This window comes from Nerophis ophidion, linkage group LG02, assembly GCF_033978795.1.
Source record: "Nerophis ophidion isolate RoL-2023_Sa linkage group LG02, RoL_Noph_v1.0, whole genome shotgun sequence".
Lineage (NCBI taxonomy): Eukaryota > Metazoa > Chordata > Actinopteri > Syngnathiformes > Syngnathidae > Nerophis > Nerophis ophidion.
In genome coordinates, this window is record NC_084612.1 from 17,114,671 (window position 1) to 17,136,620 (window position 21,950).

The following is a 21,950-nucleotide window of genomic DNA, read 5'->3' on the forward strand; positions in this document are numbered from 1 at the left end:
TGTCAAAATACTGCTGACTGTGGGAAAGTTAAGTATAGGTTATCAGGTGCACGCATGCAAAAGACTAGCTGATATACATGATACAACACGGACCTGGTGGAGCTTTAAATAAACAACACATTAACCATAATGTTGAAATCCCCTGGGAAATCACCCGTTTAGATCCCATCTGATGGCTGAGGTGAGAATGCAGGGAGGCGCATCGTGTTGGATATGCTAATTGGCTGTTTTAGTGATGCTATCTGCACATAATTTCCCTTGTGAATAGAATATCTGAGAACCTGCCCCAGGCTCGCCAACAACAAACACACACGCACGCACGCACTCAAAGAGGTCATCTCAAGCATGAACGTGATCTGATGACTCGCCAGTTATGTATGAATGTTGAGAAAGTCCATAGGAATTTAAACTACACTTATTTTGAAAATAATGATTCAAAAAACTAAATCTGACATATTTCTCACCAGTATTCTTGAATATTTAACAAACTAAATTTGTAGCGTTTTAAGCTAGTGGTATTCAACTTGCAGCCCGAGTCACGTTCCAAAAACCTGGGAGAGACTAACATTTTTGCTGCAGTTTCTTAAAAACACTAGATTATATAGATTACAGTGAAACTGTCATATAGTTCAGTGTTTCTTAACCATAGGGCTTGAACGCTCCTGAGAAAGCTGCCAAAAATGATCTGTTTTTTCATCTGTGGTCTGTATGGACCACAGTGGGGATAATAAGAATACACTTTTCGCTGAACACCTATTTGCAGTAGGTCCTTAAAAAGAGCAGAGCGTTCCTGTTGCACAGACAAGGCTATTTTTAAATTCGTAATACTGACAAAATAAATAGACCAAAAACAAATGCCAACTGTGGAAGACGCTGGTTGTCAGAAATATATAAAATATGAATTATAGTGAATGTGAGTGAATGTTGTCTGTCTATCTGTTGCCCTGCGATGATGTGGCGACTTGTCCAGGGTGTACACCGCCTTTCGCCAGAATGCAGCTGACATAGGATCCAGCACCCCCCGCGTCCCCGAAAGGGACAAGTGATAGAAGATGGATGGATGGATGGATGGATGGATGAATTATAGTGAGGGAAGAAGTCTGCGTCCAAGGTTCTTTTCTTTTTGGAAATGTGGTCGCCTAAACAATTTACCGAAGTTTAATAGCCCTGCTGTATAGTTTGTCAGCCCAAACACAATAATGTACATCCTTTACAATAAATCTTTTATTCAAATACCACCAGTCTCCTATATTCGTCGGGTTTGTGTTCTACAAATAAAAGACCCACCAGGGTCTCAAATTAGTGCCAGGTAAAAAACATTAGCTTTCTGGTGTAGTTATATACTCAAAAAGATGTCAGTAGCTGCATTTAAAGTTTAAGGAGTGGTCCAGCATTCAATACCTTTAACTACCTCTTCATGCGCTTTAAAATGTTTTATGTATTGTATTGTAAGTATTTATTTCACAAGTTTAACTTTTGGAACTTAAACTATCCATATTAATTTTAACTTATAAGTTTTCTCTTTGTCGCTGTGCTGTTGCTGCTTTGTTGTTTTGTACGGTATACTTGTTAAAAGATCGTTGTGTAGTCAAACAGAACTATGTTTACCGCCAATTTGCGATTTGGGCGAACAAATGCTATATTTACAACCTTTAAGCAAACATTTTGGACATGTGGGGATTGATATGATATGCTGTGATTGGACGATCTGAGGTTGCTACCAGGCAGCATCACTATATCTTAGGATCTATATGGATAAATAACCAGCAAATACAACAATGTGTTGTCTACGTACCGTGTTGGACCAGAACTTGACAATGGGAGCATGGTAGAAGGCGTATATTTTTCTGGTTAACGGCAGCTTCCTTGCACGAATGGGTATCTCCATGTCAGTTTTTGACTCAATAGGATCAGAGGATCTGGCCTCCTTGAACACATCCTGCAAATAACTCCAAATTAACAAAACACACACACACACACACACACACACACAAACAAGAATGTGTATGCAATTAAAAATATGTATAACCATTTGAATGTCGTCAGCTATGTTCTGGAAGTTTTCGCTATCCTCCATGGTCATCTGATGGTCATCCTGGCTCTGTGGGATGTGAGCCATTTCAGCTTTGGACTTGTACTCTAACAACAGAATGGCAGGAGGCACCAGGATGCTCAGAATGACCTGGAGACAAAAACGAAGGTGGGTGGATTCCAATATTTTGACATTCTTCAAGGGGTTGTTTGCAACAACTACACAGCTGCCTAGAGGGTGCTCACTTTGCAAAGTATTGTAAGCATTACTTTACCACCTTACATAACACCCATGCATTAGATGTGTGTGTTATCAGCTAGTGATAGCGATTTGGCAGTTTAGCTACCAACGTTGGCTATCTTTGAATGTATAATCTATAACAACAACTTGACAGCAAATTGTAAGTTGCTTCTCTAGGACTACATTTCTGTGAGTGTACACACACATTCCAGGCATTTACATATGGACGTGACAGCCATGAACACCAGACTAATTTTTTGGGCCGACAGGCAATTAAATGTTCATATCAATTATAATTGAGAAAAATAAAATGCATGTTTTGTCAAACATGAATGGGATAGGCTGAATGCCATCCATCCATTTTCTACCGCTTATTCCCTTACGGGGTCGCGGGGGGCGCTGGCGCCTATCTCAGCTACAATCGGGCGGAAGGCAGGGTACACCCTGGACAAGTCGCCACCTCATCACAGGGCCAACACAGATAGACAGACAACATTCACACTCACATTCACACACTAGGGCCAATTTAGTGTTGCCAATCAACCTATCCCCAGGTGCATGTCTTTGGAAGTGGGAGGAAGACGGAGTACCCAGAGGGAACCCACGCATTCACGGGGAGAACATGCAAACTCCACACAGAAAGATCCCGAGCCTGGATTTGAACCCAGGACTGCAGGAACTTCGTATTGTGAGGCAGACGCACTAACCCCTCGGCCACCGTGAAGCCCTAGGCTGAATGTTAACAACATAATACATCAAGATATTGTTTGGATAAAAATGCATGTTTGTAGACAAGCACAATGCATTTTTTAGTGTTTTAATTTTTGTTTTATAAAATGTAAATTTAAAAACAAAAAATTATTCCTTTATTTAAATATCATTTTGAAATACTAATATAAAATGAATAAACTCAGAGCTCTTATTCCAAAAGCAACTATCAATCTAAAAAAACAGTTTGATTTTCATTTCATATAACAACGACAAATTTCACAAAAACTGACCAAAAACAGATGCATTTTTTTTTTTTCCTTTTCAGATACCGGAACCACAAGTTGCGACAAGACCGCAGACTGGCTTGTTGTAAATAAAACCGTATAATGTTACATCTTGTGTCAAAAACACCAAATTATCATGGATTATGTTTTTATTACTGCTGTGAAATGATTAATTATCTTAATAAAACTAATTACATTTTAGAATTTGGATTAATCATGAATAACCACACGTTATTACTCTCTTTCATAAAAGTTTTAAAAAAAGAGCCCAATATTGAAAAAAAATGCAATTTGATTTTCATGTCTTCAAAGAACAATTTTCAAATGTTTTAATGGAATGAATGTCATTCAATTAAGTTTTTCCAGCGAGCCCAACCTTGCTAGTCTTTGCATTGACCCGATCATTGACATTTCCAGTAACAATACACGGTTACGAAACGATTAATGCAAACATGTTTGTGATTAATCACATGAGTTAATTCGTTATTTTTGACAGCCCTAGTTTTTACATACAAACAGAACATAACACCATTCTGTTTTTCCTCCAGGCCAGACTTGTCTTTAAAAAGTTCCAGTGTCGGAATATGAGAAAGCATTCATTTTGTATCTCTTTTATTGTTTTTGCTGAATGGTGATTTTATTTTTTTCTTTATGAAATATAAAATAAAATCTAACTTTAAAAAAATATGTATTTACTGCTCCACAACATAGAAAAATAGTTTTTTGGTATTTCAAAAAAAGATTTTTAATTTAAAAATGTTATTCATTGTATTTAAAAAAAACAAAAAAAAAACATTTTTTTTCTTTTTCAAATTGCTTTCCGTCCGAGTGCAGCTGGGATAGGCTTCAGCCCCACTTCAAGCCTGAGAGATACAAGCAGTGGAAAATAGATGGATGAAATTCCTGTTCATAAAACGAAAACAACGACCAAAACATACACTGATCCCCACAGGTACATCAAAAAATGTTTTTTCTTCAGTGGTTATCATCACTTTTCCTCTTAACCTTTAATGGTTTAGAAAATGTGGGTTGAATCTAAGTTATTTGAATAGTTGGAGATTGAATATGGATGTTGCCCTTTTTCAACTTTTTGTCAGGTTTCCTTAACTATTCCGTCAAAAGAAATCACAAAAAAACTAAGAGGGAGCATGAACCTTGTACCAGGAGTTCTTGCGCATGTTTAGTCGCCCCATCCACATGTCAGACAACAGCAGCTGGGTGCAGGTGTGAGCCACAAAGGGTCGCAAGTGAGAAGAAACGGCCAGCTTCAAACAGGTGGAGTTGCTCCAGTTCTTTAGTTCATAGGTCAGCAGCTTCATGGCCATGGTCTCGTCCTGTCTAAAGGACTGCTCTAGCAGGTCTACCGCCAACGTACCGAACTCACTGGAAAACACAAGCACTCGTTGTCAGAGTGGAATGTGAACTTAATTATTAGTACACCATCGCAAAAACAGCGATCAGCTTACAAAGAGCAACGTCACTGCTAAATTGGGAAACCTACTTGGAGTACTCCTTTAGCTCCTCCGATGTATCGTCCACCACGTCGCTCTTCTTGGCCTCGTAAGCCATCGAACGGCAAAGCTTGCAGGCCACCAGAGCCTTGGCCATGTTTTCCTCGCCGTGCTGCCAGAAAAACAGCGACATTTTCTGCCGTTTCAAGAGCACGGCCCACACTAGCAGTTCATTGAATGGGTAGGAAAAGCGCCTTGTCTCTGGGTCGTCGATGTCCACGATCTCTTCTTTGACCCGCTTTTTGTTCTGCTCTTTTGTGGACTCCAGCTGGAAGGATAAAAGAGAACAGATATGTCAGTAATTCGAAATAAGTACAACCTCTAAAGTAAAAATTTGATTGAAATGTTTGGCTTTCGGTAGTTTTTCTGGAAAACATATTCCAATAAATTCAAGCACCCATGACGCCTAATTGGCAACTGTATCACTCAATCTTTTCAACTCCTCTTAACGAATAGCGACAAATCTAGCGACTTCTTCGAATGTTTTGTAGACATGAAAGCCAAATCAATCTGCAGGTAATTTCCTCAACCAGAAGATTTTGCTGCAGTCAGGCCTCGCGCAGCAGTCCCAACTGCAGTCTTAGCAAAGAGGAGATCCACAACCCTACGTGTCCAGACTGAAATTACATGTGAAAATGTGCTGTTTCCGCCTTGCTTTACAGAGCATAAATGTAAATAATTCTTTACACTCTTCCATCCATCTATTATCTACCGCTTGTCCCTCTCTGGGTGGCGGTAGTGCTGGAGCCTATCTCAGCTGCATTCGGGCGGAAGGCGGGTACACCCCGTACATGTCACCACCTCATCACAGGGCCAATAGTAATCTAATTTTCACGTTTTAATTAACTTATTGTACGACAATTATTTGTCTAAAAGTGAGAAACTTTTGCCATACCTAATGTAAGTAATGTAAGTATTTTTTTATACTGCCATTATTTCCTTTGGGGAAAATTTGCTTTTAAATCTGATTGTACTGAGACAAATTGTTATAGGTGCCATTTTATGATTATTGATAGGTGCTGGGTGTTATGTGATGACTAGTTTAGCATTCATTGCTTCACCTTGGGTTTGTAAGGCTGTGCAGTCTTGATGAAATGGTTGTGCCTCGTCTTCTCCTTTTTATCGGCCTGCATGCTGAATGACTCATGACTCTTCCTCAAATGAGAGCCCGAACCGGTTGGGTGGCGCCCAGACCTCTGTGCAGCGATACGGAGACGGTGAGTAAATTGCAAACAGTTCCAAAACGGCCCATCACCTAATGATGTACTCTTGGTACTTGTAACTGGTAAGGGAGATATAAAGGCTCTCACTCACCCGACTGTTGCCATGGAGATTGTTGTAAATGATTCTAAAGCGTTTCCTGGTGTAGTTGCACCTGTAAGTCCCACCCATCAGGTACTCAATAATCAGGCCGACATCAATCAAGGTGATCTTGTAATTTGGAGGAAGGTGACTCTGTGAAAATCCACAAAGCGCTCTTCACATTGAACATATAGGAAGAGAGAATGTTAGTTGCTTTCTCCACCAACCTGCTTAACATCTCTAACCAGGTGAAGAAGAGTCGGATTGTTAGGAGGTTGTTTCTAAAAATAGAGGATAAAAGGGGGTTAGAAAAAACAAGTTACACCATTGTTTTCTTTACTTGTGTTTCATAGCACTACAGTGTTGTAAAGCTCCTCTAGTCGACTGATTGTCAGGAAGCGGTGCATGCTGACGCCGTTTTCAATTAGCAACTTGACAAAGTCCACTCTGTCCATGACGAGTGCGTCGAGCATGGCTTGTTCCAAAGAGCTAACCTGCACACAAAAATAGGCAAATGTACACCTATGAGATATTAGAAAGGCAGAAGACAAGGACAATGCTATAGAAATTAAACTTTGATATAGTCAGTGTAGGGCTTATATAGCAGCAATAAAAATGAGGGTTACCTGGTAAAAAAAAACATGTCTAAATAGCTGGCAACACAAATGAGTAGCAAGATGATTGTGTTGGCTTAGTGGTAGTCACATAATGGTCTGCAGCTGTATGAGTGATGGCGGTACTGGGGAGCTGCGGTGCAATGGGAGGAAACAAAAGTCCAGCATGGACTGTGACGTTGGGAAGCACAGCATTATCCACCAGAGCCCAACACAAGATGATCTTTTGCCTTTTTGCGACACACTTAGGGCCGTTCACTTACTGTGGTTTTATGGCATCGCAGATGTACGGTACAGTACATTGAGATTTAAGTACATATTTAAAGTAACCGTAGACTGGAAAAACAATTGCATCTATATTGAAGCTATTATCATATATATAAATATAGGATGTATGTCATGGAAAGACACAGTTTCCTAGTCAATAGATATGATCAAAATAGTATCGCTTTCACAGAGATTCCCAAGCCATTCTGAGAGATAATAGGCTAGCCAGTCATGTTATCGCGTGACGTAGTGGTAGTAACTGCAAATCCCTTACACAACAACAACAATACAAATCATGCAGACTTTGTGAGAGTCAACAACGATTACTTTGGGAAAAATTATGATCCATAAACTTATATTGTTGATGCCGAGTATAAGCAGGATGAGCTACAAGTTTTAGAAGCTCTGCTGAACAGATTCAGCTTTAATGAAAAAATAAGCAATGTTGCAGTATTGCTAAGTGCTAAATAGAAAATAAAAACTACGAACATAATAAAACGACAGCTTACTGTACGATGTCTGCTCGTACTTTGATGACGACTGATAGGATGTCGTTATCTTCCCATTTAGATGAAAAATAACCATGATGCACACGAAGGGTTAACAAGGAATTCTTTGGTTGTGTTTGTGTTTGTCTCCATCTTTGGGTATAAATTAAATGTCACAGATGAACAGCTTTTAGATTCATGGCTAAATCCTCATAATATCCAGATAAAGAGCATGATTTATAATCTGGAATAACTTGAACGAGCCGAGCCGCGATGATGCGGGAACAGCAGGACATCGCTGCCGGCTCACAGTAAAGGCAGCCGAGGGCTACTTGGCTGTGTGCTATCAATCGGCTGCTAAAAAGTAGTTTGTTTGCGTAAACAATTATAAAAACAATATCGCTAATATTTGGTTGATAGTCAGGTCACAATATGTATAAGGTATTGTTGGCGGGTTTTGGATGATTATTTAGAGGGTTTTGTGGGCGGAATAGAGAGCCCCCATTGATGGACAATTTATGTATTTATTAATTTACGACTTGATGGACAGCACATCTGTTTTGAATTTTTGCTTATTTCCAGTATGACTGATTTGCTACTATGGTCAGAGTGCAGAAGTGTCGTCAATCTACAGAAATTACAGAAGATGTTTGGAGCTGAATATTCAAGATGGCTGACTGAATTTGAGGCATTTTGTGATGTTAAAACTGTATTTTCACATACTTGGCAGATTGTAAATACAACTGGATATGGTCTAATGGATACAGTGAAACACAATTAAGCATATAAAGTCAACTTTTTTTCCACTCTACTGATACTTTATGTTTGTTTACATGTTCAAATTACGTAAGAACTTATAGCAGGGGTCTCAAACTCACAGCCCGCAGGCCTATGTTTTGTGGCTCTCTACTTAACTTCATGGTTTTGTGCAGTACTTAAACTTTTTTCACCAAGTACCACCTCAGAAAAACTTGGCTCTCCAAGTACCAACATAAAGACCAACATTAAAATGAACTAAAATTGTAGGCCTAAGTATTTATTTAAAACAAGGCTGAGATTTTATTTAACAAGTATGTTTAGTATTTTTGGCCATTGTAACATTCAAACAGTTTGAACAGTAACACTGTGCTTGAATAAAGGAAAATAAAGCACTGTACTTTAATCAAGAAATTGTTTGGCATACCAGTAGATGGAGCCCACAGTACCACAGTTTGAGAATCACTGGTTTTGTGCAATTGCAGCCTAAGGAAGGAAGGTGGACAAACGATAGGTTTCTACCATCCACCAGCTCCACACACAATGATGTCATAATGGAGGATCTGTTAACCACTTGTTCATGCCCAAGAGGACTAGGGAAGTGCAAGATAACAACAGTAGTCCCATTAATCTATACTCACTTGTGTTGCCATATCAATTTAATTTAAAGCGGTAGTACTAACCGTTGGGAGTTTTATAGGGGTTATTATTCCATTTATAGCTACGTACCAAACACTGAGTGTACACGGACTACTCCAAAGTCTATCAAAGTTTAATTTCTATAGTATTTTCCCTTGAGACGACAATATAAAATGGTTGTTTAAATGTGGGGTATGTACAAAATGTTGTGATATTAGAGCTATCCATCAGTCCAAAAGAGTTCAGGAACCGAAACATTCAAAACAAACAGGAACACAGAGGGCATATTATGATGACCATCGTGTGAGTTCATGTTGCAGTCAAGCCGCTCATAGTCCCTAGGCCCTTCAGACGGCACATTGTGGTCATCCGAGATTCTGGGGCTATTGGGCCCATCCAAAGGTTTGGGGCTGAGCTAAGCAAACATGGCATGCTTGGGACGGCGTGGCGCAGTGGGATAGTGTCCGCACGCAACCCGAGGGTCCCTGATTCAATCCCCACCTAGTACCAACCTCGTCCCGTCCGTTGTGTCATGAGCAAGACACTTCACCATTGCTCCTTATGGGTGCTGGTTAGCACCTTGCATGGCAGATCCCTCCATCAGTGTGTGAATGTGTGTGTGAATGTGTGTGTGAATGGGTAAATGTGGAAGTAGTGTCAAAGCGCTTTGAGTACCTTGAAGGTAGAAAAGCGCTATACAAGTACAACTCATTTATCATTTATACATACCAAAAGCTGCTGTCCGTACACAAACACATGATTTTTGGCAATGTCCACACGGTCCCAGGCTAGAGTCAGGACCAGCTGATCGAAGGCAGACGCGTTTGTACCTTGAACGGAAAGTGCAGATACGCATGAGCACATGCACGCACGCACACACACAGAGGGGATGGATATGCAGATCCAGGGGAAGGTAAGCCTATTAACTGTGTATCTTCCGTTAGTCGACTCTATGGGATTACAGTTAATTTGAGTAGGAGCAGACGAGCAAATAGTCATTAGCATTCAGTCCAAAGCACATTTTGATCAGAAACTACAAGGACTAAATAATTTGGAATTCTTTAAATAATCTCGAAAAAATTGCTGCTTTAACAACCCCCACTGGGGCGGCATAGCTCGGTTGGTAGAGCGGCCGTGCCAGCAACTTGAGGGTTGCAGGTTCGATTCCCGCTTCAGTCATCCTAGTCACTGCCGCTGTGTCCTTGGGCAAGACACTTTACCTACCCGCTCCCAGTGCCACCCACACTGGTTTAAATGTAACTTAGATATTGGGTTTCACTATGCAAAGCGCTTTGAGTCACTAGAGAAAAGCGCTATATAAATATAATTCACTTCACTTCACTTCACTTCACTCATCCATGACGACTTTCAACAAGTTTTTTGGAGTTTGTCTGTGTCAACAAGGGGCGTCCAAAGTGCGGCTAATTGTTTACCGGCCCGCCACACATTCTGCAAAAATTGCAAAATTGATAGTATTGCAAAAATTAAAAAAACATTTAAAAAAAATTGGAATGAGGAAAAAGTGGCAATCTTGACATAAAGCTGCCATGCAGGCAGTTTTTTTTTTCCCTTTTGTCTTTATTTTCTTTTTTTTCCCATTGCCCCCCCCCCCAAAAAAAGGACAAAAAAAATCTATGTTATAATGAATTATTACTTAAAAATGATCACTTAAAAATTTTTTATGTGGAAAAAATATTGCATATGTTGTGTTGTTGCCATATAAAAACATCAAAGTTTTGACAAAAGAGCATAAAACAAACAAAATAATATTTCAAACTTAAAATCGACAGATATATCGGAAGTTGATCTTGAAATTTAAGTGTTAAAAGTTAAAAAAAACAAAAAACTAATGAAAATGTATCACTTTATGAGTGGGGAACCTTTCAGATCTCAAATATATTTAGTAGGATTTTATTTAACTTTTCACTGTGATTACTCAAAACTATTAAATAATTAAAATCAATGGGGTTTGAGGGCTTTAATTGCTAAATAAAGGAACTCTCCTGAAGGAATCAATAAAGTACTATCTATCTATCTAAATACTGCATATTTCAGTTTTACTATAAAAACAAAGTCGTCTTTGACAGAAAAGGCATAAAACCTTATTTGTTTTACTTTATATCAACCTCAAGTTGATAAAGAGGTTTACTGTAAGTAGGGCTGGGCGAGATTACCTTTTTTTAATATCGCAATATTTTAGGCCATATATTTCTCGGTATTTTGCCTTAGCCTTGAATGATCACTTGATGTATATAATCACAGCAGTATAGTGATTCTATGTGTCTACATTAAAACATTCTTGTTCATACTGCACTAATACTGTATATGCTACTTTTAAACTTTCATGCAGAGAAGGAAATCACAACTAAGTCAATTTACCAAAACTGTATTTATTAAAGTTATTAGCAGGTGACTTTTCAAATGATTGTACATATTAGCAGTAATGCTACTTTTGGTACCAACGCTTGTGCCCCACACATGACAAATTAAAGTTGTCTATTCGACATATTACCGCTTGAATCGGAACCACCGCCAGACGATGGACCCCGTGCTGTCTTCTTGGGAATTAATTCTTCCTTCATTTGTTACGAGATTCGCACCTTCTTTCTCTCGCAACAACCCGCTAGAATCACAGCTAACGTTAGCCACGCCGCTACCTCTCTGCTGGGCGATGGCGTATTCGTATGTGACATATGATGTGACAGTATGTGACATATGTAAGAATGTGCGCCTGCTTGTCTGTGAGGAGACATAGAAAAGAGCGAGGAAAGCCTGTAGAGTAATGCCCGCAGCAAAAAATAACTGCGTGAGAACGTCTACTCGAATATTACAATAGTCATTTTCTATATCGCACAGAGAGAAACCCACGATATATCACGAATATCGATATATCAACCAGCTCTAACTGTAAGCATTACATAAAAAAAAAAAATAATAATTAGACTTATTTTTAACATTTTAGTGACTGAGACCCCCTATGCTCCCCATGAGCCCTAAGGATAAAAAAAAAAAATCCATATATTTTGTTATGGTTTGAAAATAAAAAATATCATTATGGTACAGTAAACATTTGATTTTGGTCCATTCATTCTTTCAGAGTACTCTTTTTTCTGAAATATGAGTCTCTAACTAATTTGTAAATTTAGAAAGTGTAGGAAATTGGTACACAGCAATGCCAAACAGTTGGTTCCATACTGGAAAATGTTCAGACATTTCATGAGATTTTTAGAGGGCATTTAAGCCATTGAAAATTAAAATATTTAGATTTCAGACTTTTAAGACCCTGTCGATACCCTGTCATGAAACTCATTTAAAGCATGTCTTTTTGGACCTTAATCGACAGAAACAGAAAAAAACAGCCTCTCCTCAAATATTCCCACAAAGTTACAATTTACCAAATGTCCTGGGGAAAATAAAAAACTAAGGGATCTACTAAAAAATGTCCCAAATAATTGACTTTCAAATGTTTGATCATATGTGCTGTACTAAACAGAAAAAGGGGACTACATGACAGTCAAGTTCCGATTAAAAATTATTTCCCAGCAGCGTTCCCACAGGCACAACCTTTCTAGTGATGATTTAGCAACCCCAAACTTCCCACAACACATCATGTCTGCTAAATGCTGCCTGGTGACTAATAAATACTAAAACGGGAAAACACCACTCTGCAGTGCAGTGATGTTCATATAGGGCACTCAATAAATATGACATAAATCAATCCCTTTGGGATTTTGCAGGATTTTTTTTTGCAATTGTTGTGGCCTAAAATGCCTGAATTAGCTGCAGCTTTTTCATAAAGTTGCAGCAAAAGCTGTGATGTTTTGAGGCTTATTTCTGATTTTAGTGAATTTGTTTTTAATGTTTTAAGTGTTTCTTGTAATCTTAACCTAAAAAAAAAAAAGGATTTCAACAAAAATTGGAAAACAAATACTGTATTGATGTTTTACTCATTTTATACCATATAGACTTAAAGGTGGACACTGGGATTGCTACTGTTTGTACCTTCTCTTTTGTATAGAAGAAATTGTCAATCTTCAATTGTAGTCCCCTCGCTTTATTCAGACAGCTTTAAAATTACAAAAACTGGGAAGACATAGTCCTTAAAAAAACGGATCGGAACAGTCTACACGAAAAAACAACATAATGTTGATTAGACAGCAGACATGCGCGTTTGAACGTCGCTCAGAGACAAATTCAAACTGCGAAAATGACACTGAAGTAAAATGATTTTCGATAAAGTTCAGAGGTCACGCAGAATTTGCAGGGATTGAATAAATGTACGTAAATTGGAGTGATCGCCACATTGCAAATTCCAGGAGAGACCGACAAATGAACAAAATAATCAAGTACCGTATTTTTCAGGCTGTAAGTCGCAGTCTTCTCCACAGTCCAGCGGATACCATTTTTTTAAATTTTTTTTTTATAGTTTGGCCAAGTCTCACCCCCGGTCAAACTACAAAAAAAACGCGACTTATAGTCCGAAAAATACGGTATTGTCAAAATACTTTTGAATTGAATAGAATTACATTACATTTATATAGCTTTTTTTCGTCTGAAGACTTAAAAGTGCTTTACATAGTAAAACCCATTATCTACATCTTTAAGCTACAATTAAACCAGTGTGGGTTGCACTGGGAGCAGGTGGGCAAAGTGTCTTTCTCAAGGACACAACGAAAATGACTAGGATGGCAAAAGCAGGACTCAAACCTGAAACCTTCAAGTTGTTGGCATGGCTGCTCTACCAACAATGCCCTGCCACCAAGACTTGTTTTTTTTTCTATCTGGGAGAGATTGCACAGTTCTACTACCTTATTTTTAGGTGCATTTTGACTTTAAATGACCAAACACGACAGTATTTCAAAATTTTCGGGTGCTTTGAAAACTGAGTAACTGTTTGACCAGCACGAACCCACCCTGGCAAAACAAATATTTGTCTGTGCTGACTTTTTCAGTCACAATCATCCGCAGTGACTCAACATCACTTGTAGTCACCACGCACATTCTTGGCTTTTGTCTAAATAAAGTGAAGGCAGAGAAGCACTCTCCGGTAGGTAGTAATAACTTACTGCCCTCAAGTAAAATGGACTTTAAACTGCCTGATGCCTTTCTCAAACATATTACCCACATCTCAGCAAGTGGCAGTGATAGAGAGCCTGCAAATGCTGGGAATGTGATCTCAGAGGAACACAAAGACAAACAGGGCCAAACTGCTCTCAAAGCATATCAATAACAGAACAAACACAAAAAGCACAGCCATGTAATCTTATAGCCTTCACCTCAGCAGATTCATAGGACACTGAATCAACATGGCTTTCACTCTCGCCGAGATACTCCTTTAATATTAGCAAAGTATGGGAAGAAGAAGACAACATCTACTGTTTATAACTATACCAACCTTGGAGTAAGGCCTTCAGGATGGCGACGTCAATGTCTTGGGTCTCTTCAGAGCTGATGTGAAACACAGTGATCTGTTTTGAAAGAAACACATTTCACAGTATGAAGGTTCCAGACTTCAATGGCTTCTTCAATTGTACTGTTACAATGTATGTCACAAAATACATGATGTTGGAATGCACTGCGTCACACAGAGAAGTGAGTGCAGCAAATTTTAATTACTATGATGTAGTGCAGTTCTACAGCACTGCAATTTACAATCATCTAAATTAGTAGCAGTGAATCAAATCCGGTTTTTGTATTTAAAAAAAAAGTTTTGGGACGCCACATTTTTAATAAAGTTTAGTTTAGCTGTACCAATTCTTTCCTCTTCATGCACTCCATCAAAGTCTGAAAAAGATGGATGGCGTCACTCTGGCTGAAGTTGAAGGTTTTCTTGATGGTTGCAATGATGTCTGCCTCCACGCCATCTGGAAGACCGCTGGAAAAGATTTACAGCACAATGCACTTATTCATTCAGTAGCTCTACATAAAAAATACATACATTTTACTAAACAAAGTCATGGTGCGTTGAAGTATCGTTAGCCTCCAAAAGCAAATGTCACAGCTTTTACAGTAAGGAGTTGAACCCTGATGTTCTGGCAAATGACAACTCAAAAGTCAAAGGAATTGACTTCAGTTTTTTTGATGCTACTACATAATGTTTGAAAAGTGTGATAACCGTAGAACCAGAAGATTCAAATACACATTAATTCTGCCAATTAGATACATTATGTTGAAAGTACAAACACTATTACTTTAGCTACCTGCTAACAAACAATCATAGGATTGTTCAGAATGTCTTAGAAGACGTTTTGCCCCTCATCCAAGCAGGCTTCATCAGTTCATGCTCACAGACAGGCTTTTCTGGACACAATGCGTTTTACAATGAAAACTGAGAACCCATCATTGGTTCACAAGCTACATTTGTAGCCACAGCTGTGGTGGACAGTTACGGCCCCTTTTAGAACACCACCAAACATTCATTCTTATCCCAGAGTGAATGTGACGAAAAGTGTGAATTAACTCCCTACATTTTTGGGCATTGGAATTAACTTTTAATTGATTAGATTATACTGTTTTTATTCCTTCAGGACAATTACAATTTTTAGTACAATCCCATATAAGAATTGACAAACATTACAGGGAGACAGAACAGGATCGCTGACGGGTCTGCCGGCTTCCAGCGCCCCTTACAAAAAAGATGAGATACAGGTAAACAAGTGGGGGGGAATGGGAGAAAAAAATAGAAGATTAAAATGAAATAAAATATTAATATTATATATATATATACATATATATATATATGTCTTGATTGGATTATCCAGAGAATAGTGCTCGATACCGTGGTAGAGCGCAATCGCCCTCAATCATCTCCTGATGATTGAGGGCACCCCTCATGAAACAGTTCTGTAGAGATGAAGTAGTCTTGTGATTTTTCCCACACCTACATATATATATATATATATACACACACACACACACACACACGCACACAATAATTCCTTTATTTCTCCTTGGTCTATTTTTGATATCTAACTGGATTGCATTGTATCTTTTTGTATTGTAACCAATATTGTATTTTGATAGCTATTGTGTGATTGATACTAGCATAACGATTGTATGTAATTAATGTGGAGCTGTTGTTTTATTTTGAATGTAGTTTTTTTTTTGTCATGTATGAATGTGTGTGTTCATTTTTGCCTTAATGTTGTACAAATATCAAAGCATTGTGAGATTTTAAAGTTTCCAAATAAAATTCTGCTCTGGGCCCAAATTTAGCCTGGTTTTTGTTAACTCTTTTGTAAAAACTGTAATTGTCAACAGTTATCTGCATGAGTGGATGATGTATTAAATATGATGCATTATTCTTTTATAACTGAATATACCGTTGCCCAGTTAGTTAATTTGATGTAACAGAAACTAATGCAATTTTGCCCAAGCTCCAAAGGAGTGTTTTTGTTTATTTTTTTACCAATAAATCAGACATTTAGTAATACACCCCTTACAAATTAAGGACATAAAAACTAAAGATGGGCTGGCCTTTTATATTTTGATGGTTTTATTGCACTAATGTATTACTTTTGAAAAGTGCAGTCTAACAGTTAAGCTGATTCTTGAAAGGGCAAAACAAAATCAATCAAACATCTGGGGCTGAGGCAGCTTGACAAGATGAGGTCACATTACACGTGTGCATGCTGACATTAAAAACACACATAATGTAGCTTGTGTATGATTCTGCCTGCAGATTTACCACCTAGTTAGTTTTACAGAATCCTAAAGAGATCAGGGATACCAACATAATAAAGCGTTTATATTTTTTCCTTGTTTGTTTTAGCACAAAAATGCAAGTATGTCCTACCCTCCCTCCTCGGTCTGCTTGTGGACATACGCCAGTATGTCAGCAGCTCTGCCCGTCCCCTCACACACCACCACCGGGACAGGAGGGCTTTCCTGAAGGTAATCAAGCACGGTCAAGATCACATTGGGACCGCCCTCGAAGATGAGTGCCACTACAGGAACACCCTGACCAATACCTGCAAAGGAAAAAGACAGGTTTTGTCATTGAACCTTCCGGAATGATACTAATTCCACGTCCGAGGCTCTTACGCGCATGTATTCTTTGGAGGTTGATGTGCTTCTCTAGGTCCCGTCGCAGTTGTACCTCTGCGCCGTACTTGCCCACCGTGCCGTCGTCCACCAGGAGAAAATGTGAGTGGAGGTTGTTGAGAACGTTGAGTTTGCTGAGAGGATTGAGTAGCGTCTGATACGGAGCGATGATCTGCGGCGTCCAGATACAGCAAGCATTTTAACATCAGCTGGGCTGTGATACAAAAGTGCCATTTTTAAAACAACGGCTTACGTCTCTGCCGATTAGGTCGTTCCTGTTTTCAATAAATCCCCAGGATGCAATCCCAATAGTGCAAATCTTCTTTGATGATCTGGAACAGTGCTCTTTGAGAGCGTCGCCTACATGCTTTGCTACACCTTCAAGAAGAAGGCAAAAATGAGAATCATCTGCATCTTCATCACACTTGGAACCCAGAAAATAACTTAAAGGGGTCATATTAGGATTTTTTTTCTACATTTAAAACATTTTTTTGTAGTTTATGACACGTAATGTGAGTACTCTGGTCAAAATAGTACAAAATTTATGTTTTACAGACCGTTTTCAAGCTGCTTTCTGACTGTCTTTTCAGGATGCGCCGATTATAGGGGGCTGTCTTATTTAAGTGCCTATATTTCGACAGCATCCTTTCCCCACCATCTTTGTTGTAGTTATTAGCGCTTCCATAGCAAGTCTAAGGACAGATTAAGTTTGAACTATATGCTAGTTTTTTTTTTTAGTATTATAAACATGGTGTGGGATGCATGGACTGGCAAAATGAGCCAGTCCACAACAAGAGGATAGAAAATAAGAAGGAGCTTATTGGCTACAGCTACAATAGAGGACTTGTGCAAAGCACTTTAGGTAAATGTATACCATATACGGAAGTATACGCTGATGTTACATATGGCAAAAATGTCAAGTATTGGGAAAATTTCGTTTGGCTCATTTCCCGGAAGTATGAAGGAAGGTAAGATTGTTTTATAAATATCCCAGCAATGCCTCCACAGTTTCATTTAAATGTTTAGGGACTTATGCAGTTCCCAAATACACAACAGCAGGTACCAATAGCGCGATACTATCATCCATGAGTGACATCGGCCGATACCCATACCATGTACTGTATGATTTTCCCATTTATTTAAGATGGGTCCTATTGACAGTTTAACAATATCATCACATTTACAAAAGTTCCTTATTCTCTTATATTTTACTGTTTAAGCTAAACAATGTCAAAAGTAGCCTACACAACTTAAGAAAGGTAACTACTATCTACTACTCATTTACTGTAAATACTTTGTCCACAAAGTCCCCTGAGTTCTGAGAATTATTCCCGGAATTTGTAAACAAACGAAATATTTAAGAAAATAAAAATATTGATCTAATCACTTCGATCATACTCTGATACTATCATTGGTATCGACACTACAAATTTATGGATCGATCCGCCATACATGCGGTGACAATTCTGACACACCTACAGTTGGTGTTATAATATAGACCCTTATGAATATACTTGTTCATCCATCCATCCATTCATCCATCCATCCATCCATCCATCCATCCATCTTCTTCCGCTTATCCGAGGTCGGGTCGCAGGGGCAACAGCCTAAGCAGGGAAACCCAGACTTCCCTCTCCCTAGCCACTTCGTCCAGCTCTTCCCGGGGGATCCCGAGGCGTTCCCAGGCCAGCCGGGAGACATAGTCTTCCCACAGTGTCCTGGGTCTTCCCCGTGGCCTCCTACCGGTTGAACGTGCCCTAAACACCTCCCTAGGGAGGCGTTCGGGTGGCATCCTGACCAGATGCCCGAACCACCTCATCTGGCTCCTCTCGATGTGAAGGAGCAGCGGCTTTACTTTGAGTTCCTCCCGGATGGCAGAGCTTCTCACCCTATCTCTAAGGGAGAGCCCCGCCACACGGCGGAGGAAACTCATTTCGGCCGCTTGTACCCGTGATATTATCCTTTTGGTCATGACCCAAAGCTCATGACCATAGGTGAGGATGGGAACGTAGATCGACCGGTAAATTGAGAGCTTTGCCTTCCGGCTCAGCTCCTTCTTCACCACAACGGATCGGTACAACGTCCGCATTACTGAGGACGCCGCACCGATCCGCCTGTCGATCTCACGATCTACTCTTCCCTCACTCGTGAACAAGACTCCTAAGTACTTGAACTCCTCCACTTGGGGCAGGGTCTCCTCCCCAACCCGGATATGGCACTCCACCCTTTTCCGGGCGAGAACCATGGACTCGGACTTGGAGGTGCTGATTCTCATTCCGGTCGCTTCACACTTGGCTGCAAACCGATCCAGTGAGAGCTGAAGATCCCGGTCAGATGAAGCCATCAGGACCACATCATCTGCAAAAAGCAGAGACCTAATCCTGCGGTCACCAAGCCGGAACCCCTCAACGCCTTGACTGCGCTTAGAAATTCAGTCGATAAAAGTTATGAACAGAATCGGTGACAAAGGGCAGCCTTGGCGGAGTCAAACCCTCACTGGAAATGTGTTCGACTTACTGCCGGCAATGCGGACCAAGCTCTGGCACTGATTGTACAGGGAGCGGACCCCCACAATAAGACAGTCCGATACCCCATACTCTCTGAGCACTCCCCACAGGACTTCCCGAGGGACATGGTCAAATGCCTTTTCCAAGTCCACAAAGCACATGTAGACTGGTTGGGCAAACTCCCATGCACCCTCAAGAACCCTGCCGAGAGTATAGAGCTGGTCCACAGTTCCACGACCAGGACGAAAACCACACTGTTCCTCCTGAATCCGAGGTTCGACTGTCCGGCGTAGCCTCCTCTCCAGTACACCTGAATAAACCTTACCGGGAAGGCTGAGGAGTGTGATCCCACGATAGTTGGAACACACCCTCCGGTCCCCCTTCTTAAAGAGAGGAACCACCACCCCGGTCTGCCAATCCAGAGGTACCGCCCCCGATGTCCACGCGATGCTGCAGAGTCTTGTCAACCAAGACAGCCCCACAGCATCCAGAGCCTTAAGGAACTCTGGGCGGCTCTCATCCACCCCCGGGGCCTTGCCACAGAGGAGCTTTTTAACTACCTCAGCGACCTCAGTCCCAGAAAAAGGAGAGTCCACCACGGATTCCCCAGGCACTGCTTCCTCATAGGAAGACGTGTTGGTGGGATTGAGGAGGTCTTCGAAGTATTCCTTCCACCTATCCACAACATCCGCAGTTGAGGTTAGCAGAACACCATCCGCACCATACACGGTGTTGATAGTGCACTGCTTCCCCTTCTTGAGGCGGTGGACGGTGGTCCAGAATCGCTTCGAAGCCGTCCGGAAGTCGTTTTCCATGGTTTCCCCGAACTCCCCAATGTCCGAGTTTTTGCCTCCGCGACCGCTGAAGCCGCACACCGCTTGGCCTGTCGGTACCTGTCCACCGCCTCCGGAGTCCTATGAGCCAAAAGAACCCGATAGGACTCCTTCTTCAGCTTGACGGCATCCCTCACCGCTGGTGTCCACCAAGGGGTTTTAGGATTGCCGCCCCGACAGGCACCAACTACCTTGCGGCCACAGCTCTGATCAGCCGCCTTGACAATAGAGGTGCGGAACATGGTCCACTCGGACTCAATGTCCAGCACCTCCCTCGTGACATGTTCGAAGTTCTTCCGGAGGTGGGAATTGAAACTTTCTCTGACAGGAGACTCTGCCAGACGTTCACAGCAGACCCTCACAATGCGTTTGGGCCTCCCAGGTCTGTCTGGCATCCTCCCCCACCATCGCAGCCAACTCACTACCAGGTGGTGATCGGTAGAAAGCTCCGCCCCTCTCTTCACCTGAGTGTCCAAAACATAAGGCCGCAAATCCGATGACACAACTACAAAGTCGATCATGGAACTGCGGCCAAGGGTATTCTGGTGCCAAGTGCACATATGGACACCCTTATGTTTAAACATGGTGTTTGTAATGGACAAACTGTGACGAGCACAAAAGTCCAATAACAAAACACCACTCGGGTTCAGATCCGGTTGGCCATTTTTCCCAATCACGCCTCTCCAGGTTTCACTGTCGTTGCCAACATGAGCGTTGAAGTCCCCCAGTAGGACAAGGGAATCACCCGGGGGAGCACTTTCCAGTACTCCCTCGAGTGTACCCAAAAAGGGTGGGTACTCTGAACTGCTATTTGGTGCGCAAGCACAAACAACAGTCAGGACCCGTCCCCCCACCCGAAGGCGGAGGGAGGCTACGCTTTCGTCCACCGGGTTGAACTCCAACGTGCAGACTTTAAGCCGGGGGGAAACCAGAATTGCCACCCCACCCCGTCGCCTCTTACTGCCGGCAACGCCAGAGTGGAAGAGAGTCCAGTCCCTCTCGAGAGAAGTGGTTCCAGAGCCCTTGCTGTGCGTCGAAGTGAGTCCGACTATATCAAGCCGGGACTTTTCCACTTCGCGCACTAGCTCAGGCTCTTTCCCCCCCAGTGAGGTGACGTTCCACGTCCCAAGAGCTAGCTTCTGTAGCCGAGGATCAGACCACCAAGTGCCCTGCCTTCGGCTGCCGCCCAGCTCACATTGCACCCGACCTCTATGGCCCCTGCTATGGGTGGTGAGCCCATTGGAGGGGTGACCCACGTTGCCTCTTCGGGCTATGCCCGGCCGGGCCCCATGGGAACAGGCCCGGCCACCAGGCGCTCGCCATCGTGCCCCACCTCCGGGCCTGGCTCCAGAGGAGAGCCCCGGTGACCCGCGTCCGGGCGAGGGAAATCTGGGTCCATGTTTTGTCTTCTTCATAGAGGTCTTCGAGCTGCTCTTTGTCTGATCCCTCACCTAGAACCTGTTTGCCTTAGGAGACCCTACCAGGGGGAAAAAATCCCCCGGACAACATAGCTCCTAGGATCATTGGGACACGCAAACTCCTCTACCACGATAAGGTTGCAGCTCAGAGAGGAGTTACTTGTTCATTTCCTGTTAATATCTGCTTATCATCTACACTTCTTAAACTTTACTAACCACTTATTTTGTTACTGTTGTTGAAAGCTAGCTTAGCCGTTAGCTTAGATATTGCTCTCCATGTGTAACATGCTTAGTCTCGTCGTTCA

The 21,950-nt window shown here is 41.3% G+C and overlaps 1 protein-coding gene across 4 annotated transcripts in view; it reads right to left on the bottom strand.

The window, feature by feature from the left end:
- Positions 1-21,950, bottom strand: part of trpm7 (transient receptor potential cation channel, subfamily M, member 7) — a 133,765-nt gene that overhangs the window by 51,834 nt on the left and 59,981 nt on the right. For 3 of the 4 annotated variants that reach the window (XM_061878201.1, XM_061878191.1, XM_061878182.1), the window contains exons 6-19: positions 17,141-17,265; positions 16,888-17,059; positions 16,640-16,814; positions 14,596-14,719; positions 14,240-14,312; positions 9,574-9,674; positions 6,440-6,574; positions 6,308-6,361; positions 6,093-6,233; positions 5,840-5,974; positions 4,769-5,046; positions 4,422-4,650; positions 2,030-2,182; positions 1,796-1,939 (exon numbers count right to left, since the gene is read on the bottom strand). In XM_061878201.1, coding sequence (XP_061734185.1) covers positions 1,796-1,939; positions 2,030-2,182; positions 4,422-4,650; positions 4,769-5,046; positions 5,840-5,974; positions 6,093-6,233; positions 6,308-6,361; positions 6,440-6,574; positions 9,574-9,674; positions 14,240-14,312; positions 14,596-14,719; positions 16,640-16,814; positions 16,888-17,059; positions 17,141-17,265 — 2,039 coding nt within the window. Of the gene's footprint in view, positions 1-1,795; positions 1,940-2,029; positions 2,183-4,421; positions 4,651-4,768; positions 5,047-5,839; positions 5,975-6,092; positions 6,234-6,307; positions 6,362-6,439; positions 6,575-9,573; positions 9,675-14,239; positions 14,313-14,595; positions 14,720-16,639; positions 16,815-16,887; positions 17,060-17,140; positions 17,266-21,950 lie in introns of those variants that run through there. The other variant, XM_061878208.1, reaches the window with a different exon arrangement.